The 16,309-nt window shown below is 42.3% G+C and overlaps 1 protein-coding gene across 2 annotated transcripts in view; it reads right to left on the bottom strand.

Annotated features, from left to right (window-relative positions):
* Positions 1-16,309, bottom strand: part of lrmda (leucine rich melanocyte differentiation associated) — a 194,316-nt gene that overhangs the window by 62,037 nt on the left and 115,970 nt on the right. For both annotated transcript variants that reach the window (XM_085799903.1, XM_085799904.1), the window contains exons 3-4: positions 2,232-2,363; positions 714-848 (exon numbers count right to left, since the gene is read on the bottom strand). In XM_085799903.1, coding sequence (XP_085656029.1) covers positions 714-848; positions 2,232-2,363 — 267 coding nt within the window. The remainder of the gene's footprint in view (positions 1-713; positions 849-2,231; positions 2,364-16,309) is intronic.

Here is a 16,309-nt window from a genome sequence, read left to right as displayed (position 1 = left end):
ACATTATGAATATTACATTACAGGACCGTAGACGTTGTCAGTCAAAACAGAACAGCTCTCCTCACCAGTAAGATAAGCATGCGGGGAGAGGGGAAAGGGGGAGAAGGGAAGAAAGAGAGAGAAAGTGTGAGAGAGAGAAGGGGGTGGGGGGGCAGAAAGAGAGAATAAAGATTATTCAAGAAAGGCAAGGTTGGTAAATGATTAATAGGCAACACTGAGTCAGAAACAAGCACTTAGGGCTAAAGCAGACAAAAGAGAGTATGCTTTTCGCCTTTTATCGCATTTCATGTAAAGGACCCTGACAAATGGTGGTCATATTGCATGGCTTAAGGCCTAGCTTGATGTTTAATGCATCATCTGCTCTGGTAAGGCAGGGTAGTAAACACTCATTCGTGGTGGTGACTAGTCACACATGAAATCCATTTTGCAAAACGGAGTGTAGAGGGGCCAGTTGACAAAGCTTTTAGAGTGATGTGGTTGAATCCACAGTCTGCTTGTGAAATACAGGGGTCTGGATGCTCAAAAAAAAAACATGGAACATCTCCAAATCCATTACTTACAAAAGCTATCACTCTGAATAGTGGCAAAACTGTCTGACTGAAAATGTAAACACGCCCAGAACATTATCTATCCATCCATCCAGTTCAGAGTAAAATCCTTTCCTTATTTATGTGCGAGCGACATCATCAGAGTTCATCTATGTAGTGACTGACCTGTATCTCTGGTAGTCGTCCTCATCCTTATCCGGGCTGACCAGCTGGTTGGGGCAGGCCTCATTTCCCAGCAGGCTTAGGTACTCCAGCGACGGGGTCACATCAGCCAAGTGTTCCAGCAGGGCCTCGATATCAGTCAGGTGTCAAAGGGCGGATGTCAAGGACCTAGCGCTGTTAATTACATTAGCATTTACTACCCGCACAGCCCCTCCCGGGCCTGTCTGCACTAAAACACGTCACTGTCAAATTTACAGAGGTGCTCAAAGGGGCTAGTCACTGGCTTTGTGAGACTGGGCAGACAGAGGGGCAATTTAAGGTGCAGGCTTTGGCATATAGCAGTGACACAATTTGGCTGCTGCTCTCTCTCTCTTTCTCTCGATCTCTTTCATTTCCTAGGTGGCCGGGTGCAGAACAGTGACAAAATGATGGATGCCCTGTGGTTCAAACAGTCCGTGCTTCCCAGAGCCATGCTGTGGAAAACTTTTGCGAAACGTGGAAAAAACAAACAGCCCCTAAGCAGGCACATTCATCACTAATACATTCACTTGGAAAATTGAGCCCCAAAGTGTCAAAATACAACTGCACTAATGCAGTGCTCGAGCTTTAAAATGGCACTGTGCCACGACAGGATGTACATAATTGGCCTATTAGCATGTGCCGACCACTTCACAACCAAACTCGGCACACAGTCCCAGACGCACACTTCAAGGAGCCCCAGTTTTAATGTTGACTCTGGAAGTGTGTGTGTGTCTGTGTGTGAATGTGTGAGAGAGAGTGAGCATCGTTACCCAGTAGGATCTGCATAACCAGAGGAAAACAGGACACATTGCTAAACCTGTTCTGAGGCTTAGAGGGGAAGTTCACACATTTCTGACTGATCATAAACAGCCTTGCAATGTGCCAGTGTCTTGAATTGAGGGTGGCTGTGCCGAGCTCTGGTTTTAACATGTTTACGGTGGGTGGCAAGCAAAATGCACAGGGCCATTATAATCAATGAGCCACAAAAAGTGCACATTTTAGTTTGTGCCACGACAACTTAAATAACAGATTCATTTTTATTTCAGCAAGGCAAAGAAATAGCATCTGATGCAAATGTAAAAATGTTTAATTCTATAATTCTTATAATCTAAAAACCTGATTTTATCAAAGAGCAAATAAATGGCACTTGATTATTTTTTAAATCTTGGGAAATTATTTGAATCCCACACAATCTATTCTCCTTGAAAATACAAACACATCTGGTGTGTTGTTGACTCTAAAATCTGATTCCACTAGAGGTCCCTGTGGTTCAAAAACTAGTCCTGTGTGGAGCTCAGTGACAGCCAAGTTCTCCTGCTCTCTGTTGCAACACACAGTGCTCCCTGCAAAGCCATGACATTGAAAACTGGTTCTCTGACACGAGAGCAGGTTGTATTTAAGCAAACTAAACTTGGATTCTGAAACCATTGCCCGTAATCTATGTCTGCATAGTGGACTGCAAATCAAAGACGAAGAGGGGCTGAGCGATTTGTTTGAAAGGATATTTGGTTCTTATTGAGTGTCAGGGTGTGGAGGCTGGGTAACCTGGGCAACAGGAGGTCATTTCCAAGCAGATTGTTGTCGACGACCAGCTCTTCCAGCTCAGTGAACATTTTCAGGCCTGCCAGTGACCTGCAATGATAAAGTAACAGGAAAACTGTTATGGCTCTAAATCTGGCCAGACGTTATTGTGCAGGAATAAATATTTCAACCTCCCTCTTTCATATGCGGGGAGAGTATGGGTCCGGGCCTGTCAGGGAAGTGAATGACAAGAATTAGTGGTGCTGAGCTCCCCTGGCATGGTGAGGCATCCTTCAGCGGCTGGCAGGATGAGGGATGGGGGTCACTTGTGAGTAGCCAGGATTCAAAACAAAAGGCTTCAGAAATGCGGCGGGCAGGATGAATTTGTCAATGTCTTGTGCCTTGAGGCGCCCAGTTTCGCCTGACCCTAACCCTCCATTCCCAAGACAAATCACTCTGTCACAGTTCACCTTCACTCCCCAGACACAAATTTAACTTGTCATCCATCATTTTCACAGAGGAACCGGAATACACTCGCAATCACAGATGGAATGGAAGGGGAAACTTTTTTTTTTTTTGCAACTGTGCTGCAGCAATAGGGGTTAGTGTTGGGATTTTAACATCAAAGGACCTTTTTTTTCTCTCTTTTTAAAGGAGGAATCCTGCCTTTCCGCTCCGCTTTATGACACATTGCAAAAAGAGGTGAAGGGTCATCTCAACTCTTTGCTTCTCTCTCACACACACATGCACATTCACACAGGCATAAAAATGATGGAGCTGGTGGTGTTTGGAGTAATGTTGGGGCCCTGCAAAGTTCAAGTCATAGACGGTGCATAAAGGCAATGTGTGTGTTGTCTAATCCTTCACACTGTCAGCGTGCCATGGTAAAGTGTCCTGGGTGACTTCATTGGCATTTACATTTGACAGACTTTGACCCAGATAGTTTACCTCTCACACAACAGGTTATTTCTTTTTATCTGACATCATATTTTAATTATTACAAATATTTGACTATATTAATAATTCACTCCACTTTTTTTTCTTCCAAATGTCTACACTATACTTTAGTATAGTGTGATATAATAGTGTACTGTCTGTACTTCTGAAAGCAGACAGATAACCTTGACATTAAGTTACGTAAATATAAACTCCAGTGAGCAGAATCACATTGCAACATGACAAACTCAAGGTACAGTGAGGTCTAAACAGCTGCAGTGTGAACTATTGCTCCTGCACTGGATCTGCCTAGTGTCAGTGGCTGCCATGATACAAACCAACTTGGAGCTATGTAAATATAATACCTTTATCATGACAATCTGTAAAAGGATAGCTGCAAGCAGGATACAGTGTTAGGTGGTGTATAATATACAGCAGCATTCATTATGGAAAAGAAACCACACATTGGGCAACGCAAGGAAAAGTAAATATTAAAAAGATGCTGAGTACTTGGAATATGAGGCAGTCAGTGCACCAAAATACACTTGGAGCTATCAAGACGTTAACATGTCCAACTAATTGGTCACTGAGTAGCCATGCACATACTTTTATTTTAACACATTTAGTGAGCTAGACCAAGTGTTTTCTTGCTTTATCTCCTCTGTTTCTCATGTGTTTTTTTTTGCGAGCGATGGGCTTGGACTCCACCTAGACATATTCCTTGATCCAGAAACTCACACAGATGCACACAGCGGACACACTGGCAGCAACTTTGAACTACAAAGCAAAATGTTGCAACTTGTCTCCTCGGGTGGAAAATGACAAATCAGCAATTCATTGTTGACTTGCGAGTGAGGCGGACCGAGCTGCCTTATTTCAAAAGACATCAACATTTTGCAAACACACACACTTGATACCCACAACAACAGCTGACAGCACCTAGCCAGTGTGCTGGCAAAGCCGCTAGCTGACAACCTCTTATCAGGTCTGATTAATGCACTGGCAAGATGGATGAATAGAGAGATGTGCCAGTTTTATGAAATCCTACTCTGTTTGCTTGTGTTTTCCCCACATGGTGCTTCACATTTGTGAAACAAAGAAGGCCCATTACGACACAGTATACTTAACGCTATGAGAGCTTGTGAAAATAATAAATTCCAGTTCAACTTGTTTACTTTCCTGTCACTCTATGGTAAATTTACTGTTGTTTATCGTGGATTTCAGAATAAAACTTATGAGAATGCAAAAGTAGAACTACTGAAGCATAGGTGTGATCGGACTGTTGGCAAATAGGAACGAGGGCTTAAGTTTTCAGCGCAGTGCTTGTACTCATGTGAAATTTGGTAGAACATGCAATGAATGAGTTTAATCTTTGTTCATGTGCAGTTAGGAATAATGGTTTACCACAACGGATTAACATTATTTTGTGTGCTGTTAACAGAGGTTTGGTAACTAACTATTTCCACCTGTAAATGTGTGTGCACGCATGTGTGTATGTGTGTGTATGATGGGCTGCAGTCCTGTGGGTGATGTTATTAGCTGCTCGGTTAAAGGGAGCCGCATGGCGCAGGAGGGAGCCTTATTAATTGTTGTTTTCATGTCACCACTGCTGCGTGCACTGGCTGATTTAATCAGTTAAATTCACAGCCAGGGGAGAGCCACTGAGTCCCATCCAGCATTAACTACAGTGCAGGGATTGAACTTCTAATACTCTCCAGCTTTCTGTGCTCCCTCTGCAGATTTCCATAGCTGGTTTCATTACTTTTTATAAGCTTTCTTGTTTTAATGTGCGGCTTGGAAAACTAACAAAGTTTAAGCACTGCAGTAAAAGTGCTTCACTTCTTAAAAAAATGCTGCTGTTGCTTTTAACAAAACTAATGAGCATAATTGACTTGAGTCCAAATGCTATAGAGATTTGGTAAAACACAGACAAAACACACAAGTTGCACAGTAGGCTAAATAAAGAAAATAAAGAATAGTTATTTTATGCAATTTAGCTCCTTCAAAAACGTGACGATTGTGGTACAGTAATAGTTAAAGTGCAATGGCAAATGTTGTAGGATCACAGATTTACTGCTACTGCTATTACCATTTTGCCATGTTTCATACATCTGCTAATGAGATTTCCACAGATGAAACGGAAATGTCACTTCATGTATATCAAGTAGACCCTGTTTTGGAATAAGGTTTTATTAAAACCTGACCCTTTATTAAAAAGGATACAGAAAATATTCTACTGTCACTTCACATTGCATCACCTCATCCTACATTTTCAGAAAAAAATGTGATTTCTATGGTAACGTGTGATCAAGTGGCATCTGCTTAACTAGCAAGAGGGAGAGACAGAGATGGAGAGAGGCGATAGCTTTAACGAGGTGAGGCGATGAATCCTCCTTGTTAAGATAATTATGATCAGCCTCATTGTCAGAGCTAATACTTCACACGGGCTGTCTTTACACTTTGACTACCACTTAGCCTGTGTAAGCTTACCATCATACATCATGCAGCGCTGTGTGCATCAGTGTGTGTACTTTTGAGCTTACATAAGAAATGCATGTATGTGCTGAAACCTCCATTATCCGCTGAGATCCTGTCTACTGAATGCACAGAGTACATGCACTGAGATTCAGCTGGAGCAGAAACCCCAGCACAGGAAGCAGGGGAGGATGTGAGAAAGCAGACAAGGACACTGGAGAGGAGACACTGACCCAGAGAGCAGCGCTGCCAGATCAATACACTAATACTAATGCAGACATAGTGATTGATAAACCACTGCTGACAACAGAGGGAAGAAAACTCTCGACCATTACTGGCTGAAATGTCAGTCACTCCTTCCAATGGTGTGCACTAGTGTCATGTCAGATATCCTCAGGCAACAAATGGAAACGACAGCCTTGGCTCTTTTACACGTGTTACACAGGCTCCCCTCTTATGTCTGTTGCTTTTGAAACTGTTGCCTAAGTGAATCACAGCTGGCAATTTTTAGAAACTCTGAAGACGACAGGTCAAATGTGGAGATTGTCAGAGCTGTAAATGACAGAGCTACAATGTAAAACAGCCTCAAAGCCTTCTCTGTTGCTGAAATGGTGATAGAGAGCACAGAGGCAACATCCATGCAGCTACCACTGCAAAACTAGAAAAGTTCCTGAGACTAATGTATATAAAGGAGCTTACACACACACTTTAAAAAGCTGGAGAGCCCTCATAGCTGCAATTCACAGTTAGGACTGATGTCCTCTCAAAGGTCGCAGTGGAGCAGAAAGGCAATGAGCTGTTATTCTAAATGGAGGACCAGAGCTGCAGAGTGACAGGCATGCTGACGTCCTGTTCAGAGGGCAACAGATAAATGTATGATGAATTGACCAATACTGGGGCCATGATGGCCTTCATATGTGCATAATGGACTATTCAGAGCACACTTCAGATTGCCTGCCTGGATAAGGTACTGTAATGAATGGGAAAAGGATCTGGACCTGGGAAACCCTGTATGTGGACTGGCTTTAATAAACTTAATAAGAAAGGTGAATGGAGGAGGAGGACTGGCTGCAGAGAGAGGAAGGAGGCTGAAAGCCATTCAGTCTGAAAGAGTAAAGAAATATTTTGTTGGCCCTATTCCTATTGTTCCTGTGTGCACCTGAAAATATCTCTCATATTCAACCAGTAATCCAGTAATTTATCCAGATTATATAGCTAATTATCCATATTCGTCTAAATAATCACAAGAATCTCTAAGATAATACATACTGAACAGTTCCCAATGCATATCAACTTATTCCAAAAACCAACAGCACACAACAACAACAAATTGCATTGTTCTGTCCTGTTTTCTGATAGTCAAGTTGCTTAAAATATTTTTGGAAGACCAAGATTTTGTCTGGTTTCCTAATTATCATACATCTTTTTATTATCATTTATTTATTAACAAAAAAAAGTTCTGAAAATGTTAAATACTAAACGGCTGGATAGAACTGATGTTTTTTCTGGTGTAGCAATGTGCTGGGTGTGAAAGATGTTTTTGTGACCATAATGTTAAAAATGTAATAATAACATACAACCTATCAATACACAGAGTCTCCAGTGATACTGTACAGCCCAGCTGTATTTCATCACTCTAACCAGCAACAAAAATACAAATAAACATCAAAAAAATACCATAATACAGCATCAAAACACTATCAAGGATTAGCTCATGGCAAATAAAATGACATTATCTGTAAAGCAAATTAATGCCCTGCAACCCCTCAAGCCCACCCCCCAACATACCACCTCCACACAGTGCTGATCAGGTCTGTTCCACCACTCTTCCCTCCAGCTACAGTTTATGGCCTATACACGTCTCTGTGCATGCATCTGTGATGGCGACGGTGAATTAGACTGTCATTATCTGTCTCTGAGTCCCCCACAGCTCTCCCTTTCTCACCCCCTATCTCACTCACATGTAGACAGTCACTGCTCAGTGTGGCACTCCTCCCTCTGTATTGCCAGGCCTCAGGTGGCAGTCATTTAAAGATCACACGTCCAGGACACACATAGCCCTCCCTGAATGCATGTCAATTCACACATGGGAAGGGGATTACACGTCTCCTCCTAGGCAGCTGCAAATTACTATTAATGGCAATGCAAATCATTAGAGTACGTTTGGTGCCGCCAGCAAATCTCTTCTTTATGTGGGTTCACTCCTAATCTGTTTTGAATATTGTGTTATGCTTTCTCCCGATAGCCTGTGTCTACAAGCATCACTAGTTACAAAGCTGTCAATTGGTGGTCGCACGTCAGATTGAACTTTGCAGTTGCACAATTTGCAAAACAAAAGTATCTCTTTAACAGAGCATAAACAAATTCAAGCAAGGAGGAATCTGTGAAACATAATTAGCAAAGTTCTTTGTTGATGAAGAAGTTAAATATCACAGCTCATTACTTCAAGCTATACGAGGTTATTATGAGACAAGTGCAGATTAAATTGTTGAAAGTGTCTACACCATGGTGCGTCTGTCGAACGTTTAAAGCTAGCTTCTGCATGTAATACCTCTGTGGATCCTGCAGTGTCTGAGTTATAGACTCCTCCTGTGGATATTCCTGCTGAGTGTGTGAGGTTAATATTCTCTCTCAATGTCATTAGCGCTGGCAGAGGGGCTGAGACTACTGTGAGTCAGACAGGGACTGATCCTGTCAATTCACACCCCCACCCCAAGACACACACAGACACAGACACACAAACACACACACACACACACACACACAAAGAGCCAGGGTTAGACTAAATCAAAGCCACTGTACTGAGGTCAGCATCACCTGGCCTCATGCCTCCCCTTGCACCTCCAATCCCTGTCTGATTAATGACCCTGGATCAACCCTGGCCAGGGGATAAGAACTTGACAGACATTCCTGTCAGGTCTGACCTCATAAGCCTTGCTTGACCCGGGTTTGGCCCGGGATGAAGTCTAAGCTCCAACAATGACCCGATTGAGAGGCAGGAGAGAGTTTCCTGGTGAAGAAAGAAATGGAGAGATCACTGCTCCAAAGGTGGATGTGTCTTTTAAAGTTTCAGCAAGTGAGGTTTGTTACATGGCCAGACAGAATGACAGCTGCTTTCCAATGTACAACACTAAACTGTACACTGTGAAATACATCATCGGACAAGGAGAGGTGGGGGCAAGCAGTGGTGCTGGTGAAGCCTGTACAACACTTGGCTCCTCATAGTGCCTGGACTGTGCTCACAGTATGGCCATGCGTCTTGTGAATGTTTGTACTGAAAGATTAGTTGTCTATCCACATGACAAACACCGTCCTCCCTCAGTGAGCGGGAGCCGAAAATCAATTCACTGATGCCATCTCAGTCAGTGAGGACATCAATGCAGCACAAACAAGCACACACAGGCTCACATGCATGCTACAAAGGCTCATACACTTTTAAGTGTGTATAATACAGTAAAATTACAGTGACAGGGTCAGTCAGCCAAGTCATATGGCAGTAATTATGCTCCATGTTAAACAAAGAGTTTTTCTTAAATGAAATGTGCAAAAATATATAGAATACATATCTACAGAGCATGCTAATGGAAATGAGCTCATGTACTTTTGCGAAAACATAAGAAAAGAACATTAAATAATACATGTGATCTGTGTGGAAGAATCCCTCAGCCCCTGACTGCCTGTACGCTCTGTCATTACAGTGTTCAGGCTCAGTGCCTGTCAACATTTCCCTGAGAGGGGGAGCCATCCCGCATTACGTTTGAGTGAGTTCAACTGTCAACTGCCAGCCATTTGTATGCCTCAGCATCCACCTAATAGCAAATAATCACTACCCTGCGCTCTCTTCATGGCAAATGATCGATGTTGTCTTGAAGTCTGATGGATGACCCTGCCACAGTGATGTCCAGGCATGCATTAAAAACCACCTCTATGAAATGCCTGTCAGTCTGATGAAGCGGCGCACACAAAAATCACACGCGTGTGCACATGCTGACACTGAGGAATGCATACACACGGATGAAGGAGAAAATGAACAAAGCAGGGGAAAGATATGGTTCAGTTCAACAATTAAAAAAAAGTTAATTTCTTTATATAAGGGGGAAATATTATAATGTGACAGGACCTGTGGTGTGATTGGTAGACAAGCATTACTGGAGGTAGACTACTCAAGTACCACCTGGGATGCTTCTCTCCCTCTCTCCCTCCTTCCTCCTCTCTAACACACAAACAGCTCCCTATTACCCCTCAGTGTTCAGATTAAAATGCACAGCACCACAGTCTTTGATCTCCCACTTGCTGACACAAATCCTTTCGAGCCTCAACATTTTCCTGCAAAGGTAATTAGTGCTAATTAAAAAGTTTCGAAAGCAGTCTACGGCTGCTGTTGATGCTGCCGCTGCTGGTGCTTGGGCGCGCCCTCCGTCAGATTACCCATCTACCCCCTCCCCAGGTCCTAGGGATGTGTGTGTCAGCTGTGTTCCTGCCTCCTTTTCGCAAAAGCATCCCGTAACTAGATGACACCAGTCAGACAAGAACGTTTGTAGAGGCAGGATGAAATCTGGAAGCCCAGTAAGGGGTCTAACTGGTGGTACTTCCCCCCTGACAAACCTGTGCTCTGCAGGAGGACATGTAATGGCACATGTAACAAATACAAATCCCACAAATAGAACAGGTGTAGTCTTTAATTGGGATATCCGAGCTTGGAGGGGGAGCTTGTAAACATGGAGTAATTAACTTGATAAGGGATTCAATTTGCTGAAAATATCATTGCAGAGAAACATATCATTTAGTATGGGCCGTGATTTGCATAATGATAACAAATACAAAGACTCCAAATTCTTGTGGTATAATGAATAAACACATTAGTAATTAAAGAACTTCCTGTTTAGCGTGATTCTAATAATGTGGGATAAAGATACAACTTGAGCAGTCTAACAGTGCTATGATTCATTCACCGGCCTGCCTTATTGCTTTCATCAAGCCATTATTATGATATAATTAGCTGCCTTTCCAGCATATTATTAAGTGGCTTGCTGAGTGTCAGGTACAGAGGCGTCTCAGAAATGACACACAAAAAAGCAATATCGTTCCACAATGTTTCAGAAAGATAATTACATAATCTCAGCATGGAGAGCAAGCAGAAAAGTGATAATTAGACAAGTATTCCTGCCAATTAAAGTATCAAGCCTTGTGTTTTTTTCCCCCAAGTGATATTGAGCTCGCCGCACATCCATGCACAGCATAATGTGATAATACGTATTGCTCATGTGCAATCTTCAATATATGTGTAGTAACATTATACCCGCACTGACCTATCATAAATTGTGTGTTTTAAATGCAGCAAAAAACACTACCAGAAGCTGGAAGGTTTCCAGGGTTTCTGAAAGCTGGTAAAGTAATGAGTATGTGGAGTTTTTCCAAGATGACAATAAAAGCCGGGAGTATGTTTTGGCTCCAGCAAACCTATTAATAGGCTTAATGACTGACATGTAGGTGTGCCAACACGAAAAAGCAGAGAAACAACAAAGTTATTGATTTGACCTTTGGGATAGTTCCTTCTCTCATTGTTGTTGTTTTTGCCTTGTCTTACACCATGCAAGGAGATAATAGAACATGTCATCGCACAAGGCAGTTTGAAACTGAATGCCATCATTTTAATTTAAATGTTACATTCCCGGTGACATCTCTGTCAATGCATAATTGGCACTGAATCCCAGTTTGGATGTACATATTTATCATTCAGCGTGAGACACTCAAAGACACCGACAGATATGTTACTTTGATGGGATGACAGTCAGATGTGGGGAAAAAAATAGAACTGCAAATCAACTGTCGCGCTGTCAGTTAAGCTTTTTGTCACAAACTTGCACATAAACATGCATGATTAGAAATAGCAAACAAGCTGTAGGCTGGAATCAGTGTCCTTGCTCCAGAAGTGTGTAAATAGGCTTATTTGATCCAAGCGGAGAGAATAAAATTCTGGAGACAGACTTGGAAGAAAATCATAGTAAATGATGGACACTTATTGGGAGAACACCCTTTACATTATGGCAAGCTCCAAAGTGTGAAAATGCAATTATTTATCATTCTACACAGTATATGAAAACATTATTATACACGCCTTCAAAGAGCTTCTTATGTATACTATACCCCAACGACCCTACAAAAGCAAAAGGGTTTCACTTTGGTTGCAAATAAGCTGTGATATAAGACCTGGTGGTCCATGATCACACAGCTTTGACAGCACATCTTTAACAGTGGAGATCAGACAACCTTGTTGGAATCACAGGCTCTCTTTGGTAAAGATGGCCTTTCTGTCTCTGCAGCTCCCTGACATGACAACTTAAAGGGAGGTATGTGATAGCCTCGTGTGATCTGCCCAGTCTAAACCAAGGGCACTGGTGCAGCTCCCAGAGAAGAAGGATAGAAAAAAAAGTCCCTCCCACTCTCTCTCTCACTCTCTCCCCACTGTCTCCCCTCCCCGCCTCTCTCCTTGTCTTACCGCTGGCCCATTACCTTTACAGAGTGAGGCTCATTAAAGAAGGCAAGTTGAGTCAAATCTTTCTGTAATTCAGCAGAGGTGAATTGCTGTCAACATCATTAACCGTCATTTCTCCAACTCACTTCAGTACTTATGAAGTGTTCTTTATTGTGTAATGATCCAAATCTCTTCTCTAAATCAGCCCTCTTCAAAGGCCCTGGAGGACATACCACCCATGCAGCCGCCTGACATGCCAGAGGGCCAGATTAAACGTGGCTCCATCATTACGTTCCTCTTTGTGCTTAAACAGATCCAGCATTTCATCCCGCGCTTCAGCTAGCAGGTACCCTTCCTCAGAAGGAACCGAGCGGAAGAGAGATCAGCACAGCCAAAGAGTTCAGTGGGAGAGGGATATTGGTTTCAAGCGTAGCTGTCTTATCTATCTGGAGCGGCATCATCTACTAATCGTGCATCATTTTCATTTGGTTTGCTGCATCACAAGACCAATACTCTGCCAATAACCTTCTTAACTCCCGCTCTGTTTTTTTTTCTTTTTAAATACTGTTTACTGATAGCTCACTGATCTCATAAGGCCATTGGTCAGACTGGCTCCATGGCTAATTACAGTGAGAGCTGCCCTGCTTGTCATGCTAGATGTCCTCCGAGTCCTGTCTTAAGAGAAGCTTCCTTTGTGCCTCTGCCATTGTGTGTCCCCCAGTGCTCAGTATCATGCTATGAGATGTCCTCCAGGCCTTGTGTTGGGGAAAGCCTCTTTTGTGCAGGCACCATTGTGTGTCCCCAGTGCTGAACCCCCTGCTAGGTAGGAACACAGACAAAGTGCAGCAGGGGGATGCTTCTCAGGGCCCTAAGACCTACAGTAAATCTTCAAACAATTTAGACAAACAAAAACGGCCGCTGTGCTGCAGTGAGAGTAGACAAGGAAAAGCAGATGAATAAGCAACATCAATTACTGGGGCTTTGACCTGCAAGCCCCCACACCATGGCACACATTTCACACCAAATCGCCCCAGATTGAAGTTGACACTGCTGGAGTGGAAACACTGACCCCTCACAAGGCTAGCGCTTCAAACTTAAGAGTAGAGAAAGGCGGGGGGGGGGGGGACTGACAAACTACATAGACCAAGGCCAACGTGGAAGGGAGACGAGAAGGGGGGGTTTGAATAAAAAAAAAAAACACACTCATAATAGGTCCTAGTTTGTTTCAAAGTGAAACAAAATGGCTCAATTTGAACACTCAGGCCATCAAATTGGCCAAGATGAGGAACAAGAGGAACATATGAGGGGACAACCGCATCAGGCCACTGATAAGGAGCCTATAAGAGGAACAAAGCTGGATGTCCAACAGGCTTACCAGTGAACCTGAGTGGGACTGGACCCTCTTTAAAGCTTGTTTTAGCCTCCCAGCTTTACCTCCAAAAAGTGCTGCTTCCCCTGAAGCCTTTTTTACTCAGGCACATAAAGCCTCCCTCTACTTTGTAAGCTCGGACAAAGGCAAAATAAACACATGGGTCACATTTGTTCAACACACAGTACACTGCACTGATAAAAAAAAAAGTTCCTCAAAGACCCTTTTCGTAAAACAAGATACCACAGAAAGTGGTATCTCTTACTTTCCTATTGTGCACTTAAAAAAAGAGACTCATTTTTGTGTCTGTGTCGCAATCCTATCACAGTTTGTCAATACAGTGTTAATTAATCTAATAACAAACTGCTATGAAAAACAAGCTGCAAACTGACAAGAAGACATGAAGTCTTGCAGCAGCATAGCAGCACATTGACACATTTGGGGGCATCAGGCTCTGGGTAGAGACAGTCCTAACAATCTCCCAATTAGCCAGGGGGAAAGCAGAAAATATGTCTCGGGTTCATGGAGCAAGCGTGAAACTTAATAATATGACATGGCATACAAAAACAGAGCATGTCTTTTTATAGCCACATGCGAAAATGAAGCACAAATAAAAGAAAATGAACAAGAAGTACAAGCAAGGTGCTTCTCTTTTTACTGGGAAAAAAGGGTCTTTTGATTTGACTGTGGATTCAAGTGACATGATAAATATGACAGACACAGTAATAAAAACCATGAGGAGAAACAGATGCAACAATTATAAAGAGACGGGAAAGGAGATAATCTAGCATTTATTTCCAGGATAAATGTGGGAAGCGTAAACGATACAAGATGAGACCTGGTAAATATTTGAAATGCTCTATTATGATACATATGTGCACATATACATTGCAAAATGATTTATTTTATGTTTTTGATGTTTTAGTTTTCAAGCCAATGCATAAGCTTCTATTCTGCTCATACATGTACAATACAAACATACATTTTCTTGATGCAGAGTAATTAAGAATTGGAATTAGTGAGCTGCAAGTATACACAAAGGTTAAACTGTACATTGCAGTCCCCACTCCTGATGATTTCCAGTTTAATAATGTGAACATCACAGAGGTCATTAGCAAATTTAATGAGGGCCTAAAACCGATTTCGCCTCAATGACACCGTGACACATTGAAAGACAGATTAGGAGGTCTGTCTGACAGAGCCACGCATTGTTCACAAAGAATATCAAATCCCAACATCACCACAAACTATTTAACCCACCTAAAAGCCCCACATGCTCGACTAATGTATAGGACTCAAGTGTTAGCACCTGTTTCAAACAATGGATCCATTCGCATCACACACCCCCCATCTCTCCACGATCACAGACATTCAAACAGAATGATAATGGAGCCTAAGTCAGTCAGTCAGTCAGTCAGTCAGTCAGTCAGCCAGCTGTCTTTGCAAATGGAAATCCAGAGAAAGGTGGAGATGGAAATCATTTTATCTAGTTGACACACATTACAACGGAGAATTTCAAAAGAGTAAGATGGAAGCTCTCAGGTCAATTATAGTGTCAAGGCTGTCAGCTAGCAATGAAATATATACCTTTGAAGAACACTTTACTCGAGGGATGGGGTAAAAAGGATGGGAAGACGTACTGTTTAACCCAGAGACCATATAAGAATATCAGAGATAATGGAGTAAAACGTGGCATGATAATGGACCATTTTCACTGAGCACACTTTGTCAAGAGGGACAGACTACACCCACTTTTGAAGGATAGTATCAAGGAGTATTATTTTGGTGAGTGACAATGCTTAATGCAAATGCTTGGTCATTAACAAAGTCATTAAGATAATAGGAAAAGGTGATTTACATGATGTATTTTAAAGTTACAACTTCACAGTGCTCGGCACTAATATGGGTTTTTGTTTTGTTTTTTAAATCATTTTATTTAGAAAATCAAGTATCCTAAAAAAATGTTTTACATAGCCACTTTAATTAATGGAAAGGTTTCAAATGCACAGTATCACACACACACTCATACAGTACACCCCCCACACATGCACAAAACTTTGTGTTTCCCCAGTCCCATTTTTATTCTAGCCTCCACATGTAAATGCCCTCGCCTTCTGTTCAAGATATAAAATACTAACCTTGAGACAGTGAATGACAGAGAGAATTATGGGTAATTGTAGTGTCAGAGAGGGAGACAGCTGTATGATGAGATTCTGTGTCATTTAGACAATCAGAAACTTAAGAGGCAGTGTGACACATTTCTCCCCCTCCATCCGACAGGGCTCCTGACATGGTTGGTGATAATTTCCAGGAGAGAGAAAAAGGAGAGACAGAAAAGAGTGAGTGGAGGGAGCACAAATGAAAATGGAAGTCACAGAAAGAAAGGTGTGATTTCTCCTCTTCCATATGCAGCGTGGGCCAAGTGATAGCCTGTGTGCTGCATTCATTGCAGGAATCAAGACGAAATATCCCCTTACATGTCAACCTGCCAACCAGATAAGAGGTGTCTGAAGCTCTGTATGAGATTAATACTTCCCAGCTAGAAATGACACAGGATGTGAAGGGGGACTTTTGATCTCCGTGGTGGTGAAGCCACTTAAACAGCAGCACCAGTCTTACCACCGAAGGAACATACTTCCTACAGAGGTCAGGCATGTACATGGACAAGCATTAACACACACACCAAAAAATGCAATGCCTCACAGAGCATCTAAATCTAAAAAACAGAGAATAGCAACATGAAGTCTAGTTGTCAGTTTGCACACGTTCTCTCAGGCCATAACGAATAGCAGATAAATGAAA

This window comes from Trachurus japonicus, chromosome 15 (assembly GCF_045865225.1).
Source record: "Trachurus japonicus isolate A0001 chromosome 15, Traja_1.0".
NCBI classification, from domain to species: Eukaryota; Metazoa; Chordata; class Actinopteri; order Carangiformes; family Carangidae; genus Trachurus; species Trachurus japonicus.
Note: the sequence above shows the minus strand (reverse complement) of the source record. Positions and strands in the feature narration are given on the sequence as shown.